Source organism: Saxophila tyrrhenica, assembly GCF_035928015.1.
Source record: "Saxophila tyrrhenica strain CCFEE 5935 chromosome Unknown scaffold_30, whole genome shotgun sequence".
Taxonomy (NCBI): domain Eukaryota; kingdom Fungi; phylum Ascomycota; class Dothideomycetes; order Mycosphaerellales; family Extremaceae; genus Saxophila; species Saxophila tyrrhenica.
Genome location: NW_027041762.1, coordinates 75,517 through 88,633, shown reverse-complemented (window position 1 = coordinate 88,633; position 13,117 = coordinate 75,517). Strand labels below are relative to the sequence as shown.

At 56.1% G+C, this 13,117-nt stretch overlaps 6 protein-coding genes across 6 annotated transcripts; 3 read left to right on the top strand and 3 right to left on the bottom strand.

Moving 5' to 3' along the window:
• Nucleotides 1-282: 282 nt before the first annotated feature.
• LTR77_011043 (uncharacterized protein) lies at nucleotides 283-1,554 on the bottom strand (the record flags this gene model as incomplete). Its single annotated transcript, XM_064808256.1, has 2 exons — nucleotides 283-1,464; nucleotides 1,522-1,554. The coding sequence occupies 2 exons, from the start codon at nucleotides 1,552-1,554 to the stop codon at nucleotides 283-285; spliced, it is 1,215 nt and encodes a 404-aa protein (XP_064653578.1).
• A 552-nt stretch (nucleotides 1,555-2,106) lies between these two features.
• On the top strand, nucleotides 2,107-5,447 carry ADP1 (FAD-dependent urate hydroxylase; the record flags this gene model as incomplete). Its single annotated transcript, XM_064808255.1, has 2 exons — nucleotides 2,107-5,154; nucleotides 5,187-5,447. 2 exons carry the CDS (start codon nucleotides 2,107-2,109, stop codon nucleotides 5,445-5,447), a joined length of 3,309 nt encoding a protein of 1,102 aa, XP_064653577.1.
• Nucleotides 5,448-5,633: 186 nt separating this feature from the next.
• Nucleotides 5,634-7,831, bottom strand: SAC1 (Phosphoinositide phosphatase sac1; the record flags this gene model as incomplete). The annotated part of the gene is made up of 3 exons (XM_064808254.1): nucleotides 5,634-5,789; nucleotides 5,852-7,575; nucleotides 7,627-7,831. 3 exons carry the CDS (start codon nucleotides 7,829-7,831, stop codon nucleotides 5,634-5,636), a joined length of 2,085 nt encoding a protein of 694 aa, XP_064653576.1.
• A 363-nt stretch (nucleotides 7,832-8,194) lies between these two features.
• On the top strand, nucleotides 8,195-9,027 carry YPT52 (GTP-binding protein of the rab/ypt; the record flags this gene model as incomplete). Its single annotated transcript, XM_064808253.1, has 4 exons — nucleotides 8,195-8,267; nucleotides 8,319-8,365; nucleotides 8,421-8,612; nucleotides 8,665-9,027. The coding sequence occupies 4 exons, from the start codon at nucleotides 8,195-8,197 to the stop codon at nucleotides 9,025-9,027; spliced, it is 675 nt and encodes a 224-aa protein (XP_064653575.1).
• Nucleotides 9,028-9,350: 323 nt separating this feature from the next.
• On the top strand, nucleotides 9,351-11,001 carry LTR77_011039 (uncharacterized protein; the record flags this gene model as incomplete). Its single annotated transcript, XM_064808252.1, has 3 exons — nucleotides 9,351-9,429; nucleotides 9,486-10,752; nucleotides 10,812-11,001. The coding sequence occupies 3 exons, from the start codon at nucleotides 9,351-9,353 to the stop codon at nucleotides 10,999-11,001; spliced, it is 1,536 nt and encodes a 511-aa protein (XP_064653574.1).
• Nucleotides 11,002-11,113: 112 nt separating this feature from the next.
• LTR77_011038 (uncharacterized protein) lies at nucleotides 11,114-12,967 on the bottom strand (the record flags this gene model as incomplete). Its single annotated transcript, XM_064808251.1, has 5 exons — nucleotides 11,114-11,473; nucleotides 11,535-11,760; nucleotides 11,790-11,824; nucleotides 11,895-12,327; nucleotides 12,381-12,967. The coding sequence occupies 5 exons, from the start codon at nucleotides 12,965-12,967 to the stop codon at nucleotides 11,114-11,116; spliced, it is 1,641 nt and encodes a 546-aa protein (XP_064653573.1).
• Between the last annotated feature and the right edge of the window lie 150 nt (nucleotides 12,968-13,117).

Sequence of the window (13,117 nt, the reverse complement as noted above, 5' to 3'; positions counted from 1 at the left end):
TAGATGATGTTTTGCGATTTGCTTGAGGAGAACAGCTGAGTCGAGATCTAGGGGCTGAGTGTTGAGCTGTGAAGCTGGGTTACGATGTGCTGGTGTTCGGATCATGTCTGTCTGGTTGGGAGGTGAGATGAATTTGCTGAAGCTTCTCAACTGCGTTTGCGTTCTGGCTGTCACGAACAACAGCACAAGATGCCGGGCATTTGAACAGATTTACGTAGCAACAAACCATAATGCATAGTAGCCAACCTCACCACCACCCCTCCCAACCCCCTCCTCATCCACTCACTCTTCCGCAAGCGGCACCTCATCAAACTCCCTCCGCATAAACTTCCTCGCCTCCTCCAACCCCTCCCTCAACACCTCCGTCCTATTAACATACCCAACCCTCACATACCCCCTCCACTCCTCCCCAAACCCCACATCCCCCGGCAAAAACATAACACCCGTCCTTTCCTGCAACGCCTCACACAACGCCCTCGCATTCACCGCCTTCCCCTCCCTCTCAAACTTGACAAAAGCCGTCGTCCCCGCCACGGGGCGGACGTAGCTGCAGTATTCATCATGCTTCGTGATCCACTTATCCAGTACCTCCAAATTCGTCTTCGCCAACTGGACATTCCTTCCCAACAGCGCATGGATCGTTTCCGGCGAAAGCGCGAACGAAGCGACCGCTTGATCCAGTTTGGACACGGAGATGGTGGTGTAGTGCCGGGCGCTCGCGAGCTTGGCCACGATTTCTGGACTGCGGGAAGCGGCCCAGCCTACGCGGAGGCCGGCGAGGGAGTAGGCTTTACTCAGACTGCCCGTGGCGATGGTGTTGCGGTAGCCTAGGGAGAGGATTGAGGGCGGGAAGTTGGGGTCTAGGGGTGTTATGCTGTGGAAGAGTGGGCGGTATACTTCGTCGCTTAAGATGATTATGTTGTGTTTCTCGGCCAACTCGACGATTTTCTCGAGAAGAGGGCGAGGGAGGATGGCGCCGGTGGGGTTTTGCGGGTTGTTGAGGATGAGGAGTTTGGTCTTGTCCGTGACCAGGGACTCGAGGGCGGAGAAGTCTGGGAGCCAGGCGTTGGAGGGGTCGGAGTGCCAGAGCGACACGTCTGCGCCGAGGGAGGCTGGGACGGAGTACAGTTGCTGGTACGTTGGGTAGTGGCATATCACATGATCTCCCGGACTCAGCAGAGCGTAAAAGACGAGGTGGTTCGCCGCGATGGCGCCGGGGGTGATGAGGATGTTGTCGGGAGGCAGGGGAGAGCCGGCTTTGCTTGAGTAGAGACGGCTGAGGTTCTCGCGGAGGGGATGAGAGCCGGGTATATCGCCGTAGTTCTGGATGGCGGAGGAGTCGAGGACGCTGGAAACCGTAGCCTTTTTGTCTTCGGAGAGGGCGAGGAGCTCGTCAATGGAGATACTGGCGCAGCAGGTCTCGGCAAGGTTGTATTTGGCCGTTGTTTCGTGGTCGTCCATCCACTAAACATAGTCTGTTAGTGGAGGGAATTGGTTGTTCAGTATGTCTCGTGTACTCACCTGCTCGACGTGGAATGGTGGTGGAGGCGCCATTGTGGTCTATTATCTTCTTTCTGGAGGACGACGTATACACGAAAATGATTGAATATGTCAGAAGAGACAATGATACGAGATGAAGGAAAGCATTAACTTCTTGTACCTGCTTTTACTCCGCTCTGCTCCACCAACGCCCTACGGACTGGAGGTTAGATCCAAGAAGCCTCGATAGAGCGCACGATGGAACCCCGGCGTCGCGACAACAAGTGCGATAACCTCGATATACGACCAAAGAAGACGAGACGTCGTCGGCCTCGATGTACTTATTTTCCGATAGTACTCGGAATGGTCAACGCCGAGAAGGAAGTGAATGACGGATCGACGGCGCTGTATAGCCGCAGCTTGCCCGCCACTTGACAACACCTTCCCTCTTCGACTAGCTACCTCTACCACGTGCCTGTCCGATCGAAGCTTAACTTCTGGGAGATAGTTGTACATTCTTCTGTACAGCTTCATCCTCGACCATCTCACAGTCAACTCGATGCGGTGATCATCTACTCGCCTATCAAGGCCCGACCTCAGCTGTATACTCGACCTCACTCATCCACGATGAGACAACTCCTCCAGGCCGCCGCCGTGGTGGCGTTATCAACACTACCCTCGATAGCGTACGCCGACTCCCCTTCAGATCTCTACTACTCCACCAACGACGCCCTCCTCTCCCAACCCGACATCTTCTCCGCCTACGACGACCGGCCCAAAGACTGCCCGCCGTGCTTCGACTGCAACCGCTCCGACTTCACCTGCCAGCAATTCGCAAACTGCTCCCAAGCCAGCGGCCGCTGCGAATGCCCGCCAGGCTTTGGCGGCGAGGACTGCAGCAAACCCCTCTGCGGCTCTCTCGCCGACGGCAACAACCGCTCTCCGCGCAACAAGCAGAAATGCCAGTGCAAGGATGGCTGGGAGGGTGTCAACTGCAATACCTGCCAGACCAACGATGCGTGTCGGCCGTTCATGCCGGGGGATCAGAAGGATAATGCGGTGTGCTATACGGATGGCGTGGTAGTCAACGAGAACTTCCAGATGTGCAATATTACGAACAAGAAGATTGTGGATCAGTTGAAGCATGATGGGATTCCGCAGGCGACGTTTAGTTGCAACGCGGCGAGGAAGGATTGCAACTTTCAATTCTGGGTGAAGCAGAAAGAAAGCTTCTACTGTGCGTTGGACGAGTGCGAATGGTCGCGAGAGGAGACGAACAACAGAAACACCACGACGTACAAGTGCGAGCACCTCAAATGCAAGTGCGTACCTGATCGCATGTTGTGTGGCGCAAAGGGTGGTGTGGATCTTACAGACTTCCTGGAGCAGTCCATCCAGGGCCCGGCATCCTTCAAGACGATCAAAACAGATGGCGGGTCGGACAGAGATGGCAGTGTCTTCTCGGAGCCGAACATGAACGACTTGATCGGACAGATCTTCGGCGATCCGAGTATTTACCTTGACTGCCGTGGTGGCGAATGCCTGCACAACACCGAGGTGCCTGGGTACGAGCGACCGATCAAGAAGATCAATACGCCTTTGATCGCTGGTGTGATTGCAGGACTTGCGCTTTTCATTCTTGCTGTCATACTGCTCGTCTTTCTGTTGAATCGAAGACGTGCTGCGAGATATGGACGTGTTCGGCTGGACACCGATGAGGAGGAAGAGAATGCGCGGCTGCTGGCTGACCATAAGCCTGCTGCACTGTACTTCGAGAACGTTCATTATGAGCTTAAGGGCAAGAAGATTCTGTCTGACATTGCCGGCGCTGTGCATCCGGGGGAGCTGTTGGCCATCATGGGTGCGTCCGGTGCTGGCAAGACTTCTTTCTTGGACATTCTGGCGCGGAAGAAGAAGCGCGGTATGGCCATGGGCGACTTCTGGTTGAATGGTGAAAAGGTGTCGAATGATGACTTTAGAAGTGTCATCGGCTTTGTGGACCAAGACGATGCCATGCTGCCTACGTTGACCGTCCATGAGACCATCTTGGACTCGGCACTCCTCCGCTTACCCAAGGAGATGAGCCGTAATGCGAAAGAGCAGAAGGTCGAAGATGTCGAGAGACAACTAGGAATCTACAACATCCGACATCAGCTCATCGACTCAGAAGAAGGTGCAGGTCGTGGCATTTCCGGTGGCGAGAAACGAAGAGTGGGCATAGCTTGCGAGCTGGTGACAAGTCCGAGTATCCTCTTCCTGGACGAGCCTACTTCTGGTCTGGATGCATACAATGCGTTCAACGTAGTGGAATGCCTGGTCACGCTCGTCAAGACTTACAACAGGACTGTCGTGTTCACCATACACCAACCGCGCTCGAACATTGTGGCCTTGTTTGACCAGCTCATGCTGCTCGCTGAGGGCCGACTGGTGTACAGTGGACCATTCAACAGGTGCCAGAGCTATTTCGATAGCATCGGCTACTCTTGTCCACCTGGCTTCAACATCGCCGACTACCTTGTAGACCTGACGATGCATGCGGGTACGCCAGTGGAGTCTGAGGATGATGATGAAGACGACCCGAGCTACCTATCATCGATTGAGAACGGCAGAATGACCAGAGCTAGCTCGACCATGGCCGTCAAAAGCGTGCCCAGCGTGAGCGGCAGCATCGAAGATCGATCATCTGTCCGACCAAAGGCAAGCAGGAAATCGAGCGTCCGCCAACAACAAGAGCGCCAGCTATATAGCCGCCGCGACACCTCCGAAAACACCCACACGCCCACCAGCGTGCGAAGCGCCGGCGACAGCATTCTCGAACGCGACCCCGACTCCGTCCGCCTCCGTCAACAACCCCCACCCAGCCTCTCGGACTCCCACGCCCTCCCACCGACCGCGGACATCCCAACCTCCAACCTCGACCACCTCGTCGCCGCCTTCGCCGAATCCTCCGTCTCCTCCGACCTTCACGCCTCCATCGAACACGCCACCACCACCCCCTCCTCCGAACCCAACGGCGGCGGCGGGCAACCCAACGGCACCCTCTCCCACCCCCTCAAAGTCCGCGGCTACCGCAAACCCCACCTCCCAACCCAATTCCTCATCCTCTCCCGCCGCACCTGGCGCAACCTCTACCGCAACCCGCTGCTCATGCTCACGCACTACGCGACGGCGCTCGTCCTCGCCGTGCTGACCGGCTACCTGTATTACGGCCTCACGGACGACATCGAAGGCTTCCAGAACCGGCTCGGCTGCTTCCTCTTCCTGCTGGCATTGTTCGGCTTCTCTACTCTAACTTCTTTGACTGTATTCGCGCCGGAGCGGTTGCTCTTCCTGCGTGAGCGCGCAAAAGGGTACTACCACCCCCTCTCCTACTACCTCGCCAAACTCGTCCTGGACATCGTGCCCCTCCGCATCCTTCCACCAATCGTCATGGGCGCGATCGTGTACCCGATGACGGGTTTACTCCCGCACTGGCCCGAATTCGCGAAGTTTATAATGTTCATCGTGCTCTTCAACCTCGCGGCGGCGACGGTGGTGCTGTTCATCGGCATCTGCGTCAAGAACCAGGGGGTGGCGAATCTGTTGGGCGTGTTGGTGATGTTGTTTAGTCTGTTGTTTGGGGGCACGTTGTTGAATCATAAGACGATTCCGGGGCCGGCGAGGTGGTTGCAGCAGGTGAGTTTCGATTTCCCCTCTAATAACACTAGATCAGTGCTGATGGAGCAATGCAGCTATCCATCTTCCACTTCGCCTTCGAAGGCATGATCGTCAATGAAGTGCGCACGCTCAGTCTCGAAGATAAAAAGTACGGGCTGGACATTCAAGTCCCCGGTTCAACGATTCTGTCGAGCTTCGGGTTCAACAATCTCGCGTTGAAGGACGATGCGGCGGGCTTGGCGATTTTCTGCGCTGTGTTCTTGGTGCTGGGGTATGCCGCTTTGCATGTGTTGCTGGTCGAGAAGCGGTAGAGCGTTGGTGGAGTCGCATAGACTGCTGCATGTCATACATGTATAGGTGTATATAGTGACGGGAAGTATATGGTTGACGTTTGGGAAAGTCATACTCGTTGCAAGTCTATTGAGCTGGAAGTGGTGCAGTGGTAACCATCAAACTCTCTTCCATGCGCGCTGCTGCCCTACTGATCGAGAACACTCTTACTCCCTGCGCTTCTTGCCCTCTTCCAAACTCCCAGACTCGCTCGCGCTGCGCCCGATAAACGACCCAACAAGCGGATCCTTGCGCGCACGCTCAAGCGTGTCCTGGTAAGCCTCCACAGCCCACTGCGGCGTATTGAGCTTAGGCCAGTTGACCTACCGCACAACGTCAGCACATTCACATTCATCACACCACGACAAGGGTGGATGAAACTCACATACAAACCCCCATAATTCCACATAAACCGCCCACTATACCCCGCCACGCCGAGACAACACAGCGTAAACAGCCGCAAAGGCCACACGGTCGAGTCCGGCATCCGGCTCGTCCCCGCGCTTACGACGACGAAGAACATGCACATGCCGAGCATATACGGCACCGCTTGGACAGCGACTGGTCTGCGATCGGCGAACTGCTGCGCGGAGCCGATGGAGGCGGTGTCGGGGTGGTAGTTCCCGAGGAAGAGGTCGAAACCATCTTGTCTCGGGCCGTCGTAGAAGTTGTTGCGGACGTAGCGCGTGATGCTGTTGTTCAAGTCCTGCACCATGCCGCCTCTCGTGCGCTCGCCTGTGCGCGTGAAGTCCGTTTTGAGCGCGCCGGTGCCGGAGTACGATTTTGAGACCACGTCTGCGTTGTCGGCCCAGACGTTGCGGAAGAGGTGTTCGAACGTTTGATCGTCTTGCGCGCTCTCGCCGGCGCGGATGACGTTGAGTTCGGTCAGCATGCGCGTGAGGGTCCAGCGGCCGAGCATGGATTGCACGACGTTGGTGCGGTCGAGACAGTCCATGCAGTTCGTGCGGACGACGGCGGTCTGTCTACGTCGGACATCCACACCGCCGGAGGGCTTGTCGATGCCGTGGAAGTAGGCGCCGGCTGTGAGACCGTCTTTGAGCTGGTCGAGCAGGAGCTGGGCGCGGTGGAATTTGAGGCCTTTGGTCTCGTTATGGAAGTCGAAGTAGATGTAGTGCAGATGGTCGTACCAGCTGCGAGAGTCCTTGGAGTCGATCAGGTGGAATTGCTCGTTGGAGCGGCGGCCGGACTCTTGGTCTTCTTGGGGCGAGGATTGGAGGATCTTGACCATTTGTTCGTAGGCGTCTTTGACTCGCACTTCTCGGCCTTTCTGGTTGACGAGGTTGACCATGTAGTTCTCGCCGTAGAGGGAGATTTGCTCATCGAAGTGCTTGCGTGCGGCACCTGCTGCGCTTTCGACACCGCGGATCGTGAGTTTTGGGGTGTATTGTAGGCTGTTGACTTCGGCCCAGAAGACTGGCACGCTGCCTCTGGTTTGGACGTAGGACAGCACCTGAGTCTCCTTGCCGCCCACTGGGTTGCCATTCGCGAAGCCTTGGTCTCCAGCATAGCTGGTCGGTCCACTGGAAGCACTGTCGTTGAGGATGATCGTCTGCTCGGTCTCGTTGAAGTTCGACACATGTCCTTGCTCGTCAAGCCCACGTGAGAGGTAGCGAGTTCCCGCCCGATGTCTGGATCTTCGCGTCATCAGTACGAAGGTCATGCTGTTGCCCTTGACAGAAGTATTGGTGACGCTCATCATTCCGAACATGACCGGCAGAATGTAAGGGTCGACATCGGGCTGCGGTCCAGAAGACATCCTCCCCGACGATTTGCCCAACCGGAAGTCGATGAGAGAGGACGAAACGAAGCGGTTCCAGAAGAAGCGGTCATCTGCACGTTGCCACAGTGGTTGCTTGGCATCGCTCGAAGTCTGCCGCTGGAAGCTATTGGTGAGATCAAAGGAGTAGGAGAAGTACATGGGTCCGGTCTTGATCAGATTTTCCAGATATGCGAGGTAGGTGTCCTCATCCGGATCCCGTACCTTACGCTCCCGGAGTGGCATGAACTCGGTCGAGACGATCTTGTAGATTTGGTGGCCCTTCAACCGTCCGACGGGCGTTGACTTCGTGATTGCGATCACATAGCTGTCTGCGGAGCCTTAGCATGTTGTTCCTAAGGACAAATACGTTGAAATCGTACCTAGTCGCAGCTTGATGATTCCCAGGATGCCAGATATGCTGGAGACACGATGGCCGCCCGTGACCTTGCCATCGTTGAGTCGCAAGTCGCCAGACGGCCGGTCGACTATGAGCGTTGGCGCATTCGGTGATGAAGGAGACGAGAAGGCATAGTATGTCGACGAGGCGTGCACGTTGATGTCCCGGAATGGGAGCATTGCACTCATCTTGGCGAGTTGTCGGTGGTCTATGAGGGCATGTATAGAGTCTTGTTGTTATCCTTGTCTTTGTGTAGCCCCAGATATGAAAGTTGTGTCTTCTGTGCGCGCCTGACAGTGTCCAGTGGCGCGTGAAGGCTTGGGAGTGACGTTGAACTGCGCTGCACGTGCTAGCTTCCGCTTGCGCCTACTTCCGAAGCGCAACCTTGTCTCAGCAACCAAGTCGACGACCGCCAACAAGACACAACAACTCTGTCCGACCTACAGCGATATCAAGCACCTCTGACTCAGCGACACAGCGACCAACTTCTACGCATTCTATACTGCGCCAGGGCACTATCAAGAGGAGAAAACAGCACAGCATCCCTGGCGATGGCAAGCAGGGTACAACAAGGCGGTCGGCCAGGCGGCGCTCGCTTTGCGCAGTTCAAGCTGGTGTTGCTGGGTATGTACGGTCTGGCTGTATAGGCGTTGGTAATGTGCTGACACTATCAAGGGGAGTCCGCGGTTGGAAAGAGTTCACTCGTTCTGCGATTCGTGAAGGTAGGCCGGCATCCCCATTTGCTGTGCTGCGCAGAAGAGCTGACATAGTCCTCAGGACCAATTCGACGACTACAGAGAATCCACCATCGGCGCCGCCTTCCTCACACAAACTATCGCCCTCGACGAGCAAACAACGGTCAAGTTCGAGATATGGGATACCGCAGGCCAAGAGCGATACAAATCACTGGCCCCCATGTACTACCGGAACGCGAACTGCGCAGTCGTTGTCTACGATATCACACAAGCTGTACGGCTTCAAAATCCTCACGAGCATGGAACATACTAATTATCTGGAACAGAGCTCATTAGATAAGGCAAAGTCGTGGGTGAAAGAGCTCCAACGCCAAGCCAACGAGAACATCGTCATCGCGCTCGCAGGCAACAAGGCTGATCTTGTCGCCGAGCAACCCGACAAGCGCGCCGTACCCACCGCAGACGCCGAAGCCTACGCACGGGAATCTGGCCTGCTGTTCTTCGAGACCAGTGCGAAGACGGCGGAGAACGTGAAGGAGCTGTTCACAGCGATTGCGAAGAAGCTGCCGATCGAGCAAGCCAGCCAGAGGGGGATGCGAGGACCGGCTGGGCGGGCGGCGGGTGTCGATCTGGGTACGAGGCAGGAGTCTGGGAATACTGCTGGTGGAGCTGGAGGCTGCAATTGTTAGGCGTGTAATATTGGGCTGGCGCAGATGGTGCAGTGGAGTGCTATGGGTGTATTGTTCCCAGCGTGCGTTCGATATCAGCGAGTTCAAATGCAACTGACGTTTCAAGCTGATCGATCACGTGCAAGCTGATTGATCACTTGCAATTCCTGCTAGTATTGAAATGGGTTAGCTGGTTTCGTCTGGACCTCACGCCACCAACAAGGCTGAGCTCTTTTGCTTTCCTACCTCCTACCGTTCATTCTATTACTTTGCGAGTGACAAAGGGCGGCTGCGGGAGTTCGGAGGCACTCGCGTATATACTTACGAGGAGACGATGTTCCTAAATGTTGCACATCTCCGACGTCAGCGCCGGCGGCAACTCGCGACAGCACAATGGGAACCATTATGGGGATACGAATAACCGTGAGTAAACCTGCGACACATCAACACACACGTTGCTTCTTGCTGACTGTTCGCAGATTACACGAATGTATACCCGCCGCTACTGAGGCTAGCTGACGACAACATCGAGCAAAGAGAGACCCGCAACATTGCTTTGATCCGCGCTGCTGGGGAAGGCCAGACGCGGCGGGTCGAGAAGCTTCTCAGAGATGGCGCCGACGTGGACTACCAGAATAATTACGGCACCACTGCTCTGCATGAGGCTGCATTTTCCGGCTTCGAAGACACGGTGCGAGCACTGCTGCATGCAGGCGCCGACGTAAATGCCTTCGATGAGGTGTGGGGAGTTCCTTTAGGTCTTGCTGCGATGAAGGCTCGCGCAAATGTTGTGCGTATCTTACTTGCGAGCAGGGCCGGAGTCGACAGGCCAGCTGGAGCTCTTGGAACACCGCTACATGCTGCTTGCTTCAGCGATGACTCTGCTGTTGTTGCTATCATGCTGCAGGCGCTAAATCCGTCCCGTATTACCCAACAACTCGCGCGCGTTGCAGACTCCGTGGTCAAGTACTTGGATGCAGCAGGCTCTTTTGGCAACACGACGGGCATTACCGGTGCTGGCTCTCAAATAGAGACGCCTGCAGACATCAGGCGATCCGCGAGGGCTCAGAGCCGTCGGACGTTCTACTCCCCACTTCAAGTCACGGCACGGTACAATCGCACTCGTGTCATTGAACCGTTGTTGGAAGCTGGGGCTGCTGATAAGCTGATATCATCACGTGGCCGTGCTGCAAACAATCCAGTCCACAAGGCGGCCCGACTCAACCACGCAGAGTGGCTCGAGACTTTTCTGCGCCTACAGCCTCAATACCACAGCTTTATTGGGCTGGACTGGTCCGAAGGTCGCCTGAGCTCGCTCTCGGTGGCTGTGTACCGACACAGTTTCGATTGTCTGGAATGCTTATTGAGGCGCAACGCGAGCAACATCGACGCTCAATCGACAGACAAAGAGAACAGATCCGAGACGGCGCTATTTGCGGCCTCATTCGAGAGCAACCCAAGATGTCTAGATTTGCTAATCGCATACGGCGCCAATGTGGACCTCCCAAATGAGGCCTTGGGCCTTACACCGATCATGGAAGCAGCGCGCCGGGGCCACGTGGCCTGTGTACGTTCACTGATTAAGGCGGGCGCCTCTTTGAGTGCTCCTGCGGTTTCCGCCAATCCTTACCGGTACAATGCACTTCACCTCGCAGCACAGCATGACCATGTGGAAAGTATCAAAGTGCTTCTCGAGGCTGGTATGGACATTGATGGGACCGATTCGTATGGCGACACGGCTCTAATGTAAGCGCCTGATACCTACTCACATTAGTATCAGTGGCTAACGCTCAAGTTATGAGCAGGCACGCAATCTATACGAACAGCTGCGAAGCTATGGGCGCTCTCCTGCATGCTGGCGCATCCGTGTCGCCGCGCAACTCTGTTGGACAGACTGCAGTGGACATCATCGATCTAGTGTGCGGTGAAGAAATTCATGCCAGGTTTACCTTGGAACAGGACCGCATCATGGCCGAAGCAACAACGAAACCATGAACATGAGTCTATTGCGAAGCATCCCTGAGCTTACAGGCACGTATTACAACTCCGCACATTTCTCACGGCTTTGCCTGCAGCGCATCGGGGTCCGTGGTACTCACTCTGAGCCTCACGACAGCCGCTCTCTCTTCATACAAAGCGCCAACACAACCAGCACGACCCCGCTGCCCACCACGAGCCAATACACATCCTGAACCGCGGACTTCACAAGCTCAAGCGCATGCCGACGTGCTGCGGGAGCCAGCGTCTCGAGCAGCAACGAGTCCGCTCCTGTCACTGCATTCACCACCTCGTTCCGCGGCGAGTCAGGAAAGATGTCGACTAAGCGATTAGTCGCCAGATTGACGAAGATCGAGTTTGAAGTCACGAGTCCAATCGAAACGCCGCCGACTTGCGCTGTGCCGATGAATGTTGTCGCGGCGGGAATGTCTTCTGATTTCTTGACCTTGCACTGGGCGACTGAGAAAGCCTGAGCATCACAAATCAGCATTCCGGCAGTGAGTATAGTAAGAACTTTGCGGTGCACACACCGTCTGTCCGCATATGCCGCAACCAGCAGAAACCAGCACGCTGACACCGAGCAGATACCCGTCGCCACGTTTCAGGGTTGCGAAATGCAGTAGGACCCCGCCAGCCACGATCAACAGACCGCCCACCAGGAAGTAGGCCATGTAGAACGGATGCTTGCGCATGAGTCCGCCGCTCGCCAGCAGTGCCACGACCATGGTCCCGACGTACGGCACCAGCTTGACACCGCTGATGAGTGGCCGTCGCCGAAGACGAACTGGAGATGCAGTGGGATGGTGTAGAGCGGGACGTACTAAGCAGCGAACATTTTTGAGATCAGCTGTGCTCCTGTGTCGAATGCTTCATGGTTGAAGGAGACTTACCATGCTCAACATAACCATGCACATGGCAGCCCACTGCAGACACATCTCCCACCAACCCAGCAAGTGACCTGGGAAGCAACGGTTGGTGCGAGAGGTCAGCAGGCAGAAATACTGCTGCGCGGCAAAAGCCACGACAACGATAGCGAAGCAGACCGCAAGTCCAACCACCTGGGGAGACGACCAGCTGTACTCCGAGCCACCAAACGCTGGGAAGAGGTTGAAGCCAACCACGGCCGTGGTGAAGAAGAGGAACCCGAGATAGTCGATCCGTCGGAGTCGACTACCGCCGCGCTCGCCGTCTGGTGGGTGGAGACTAGGCAGCAGGAAGAGGTATGCAGCAGCCAGGACAGCGCCGATTGGAAGCAAGAGGTAGAAGCTCCAGCGCCAGGTAGGGTCGCTTGCCGCGAATGCGCCTGCGATGACTGGACCTGCGCTTGCTGGAAGTCAGTACTACACTAAGATGCCAAGAGATGAGTGAATACTCACATCAAACCCGCCGCATACCCAACCCCAACCAACGCCAACCACTTCGGCCTCTCCCCCCCACTCGTCATCGCTGTCACAAACGTCATCGTCCCAAGATAAATCCCTCCACCTCCCAACCCAGCAATCACCCGTCCACCAACCAACGCCCCAATACTCGGCGCAGCACCACAAACCGCCGTTCCCATCTCGAACACCAGCACCGCAGCGCAGAATAGCCATTTCGCATCGAAGCTCCGGTACAACTGGCCCCAGAAGAGGTTCGCAGAGAAGATAGCCAGGTTGTACGCCACCGAGAGGAGAGGGAGGTCAGCGGTATTGCCTAGATCTTGCACGATTCTCGGCCGCACGTTGGCGATGACGGTGTTGTCGTAGGCGAAGAGCGTATACCCCAGTATCGCTGCCGTGAGCGCGAGAGCGCGGTGGCGGAATTCTGGTGCGGGCTGTCGGCTCGACGGGAAGGTGAATTCTTGTGGAAATTTCTCGTCGATGGAGGGAGGGGTGCTGTTCTCGGCGGATCCGAGGGGTGTGCCCTGGGCGTGGTAGGCGGTAGTCACCTTGCTATGCAGGTTTGCGAGGAAGGTGTCCATGATGGAGGGTTTGCGTGGCGGTTGGGTGAAGGGATAAGTTTCCAGCAAGTAGACACGATCGAGCGACGCTTGCGAATGTGAATGGGAATGAAGTGAGGTCGCCATTTGGAATTGTACTATCGATCGTTAAGGTAGCTATTCGTTCTTGCC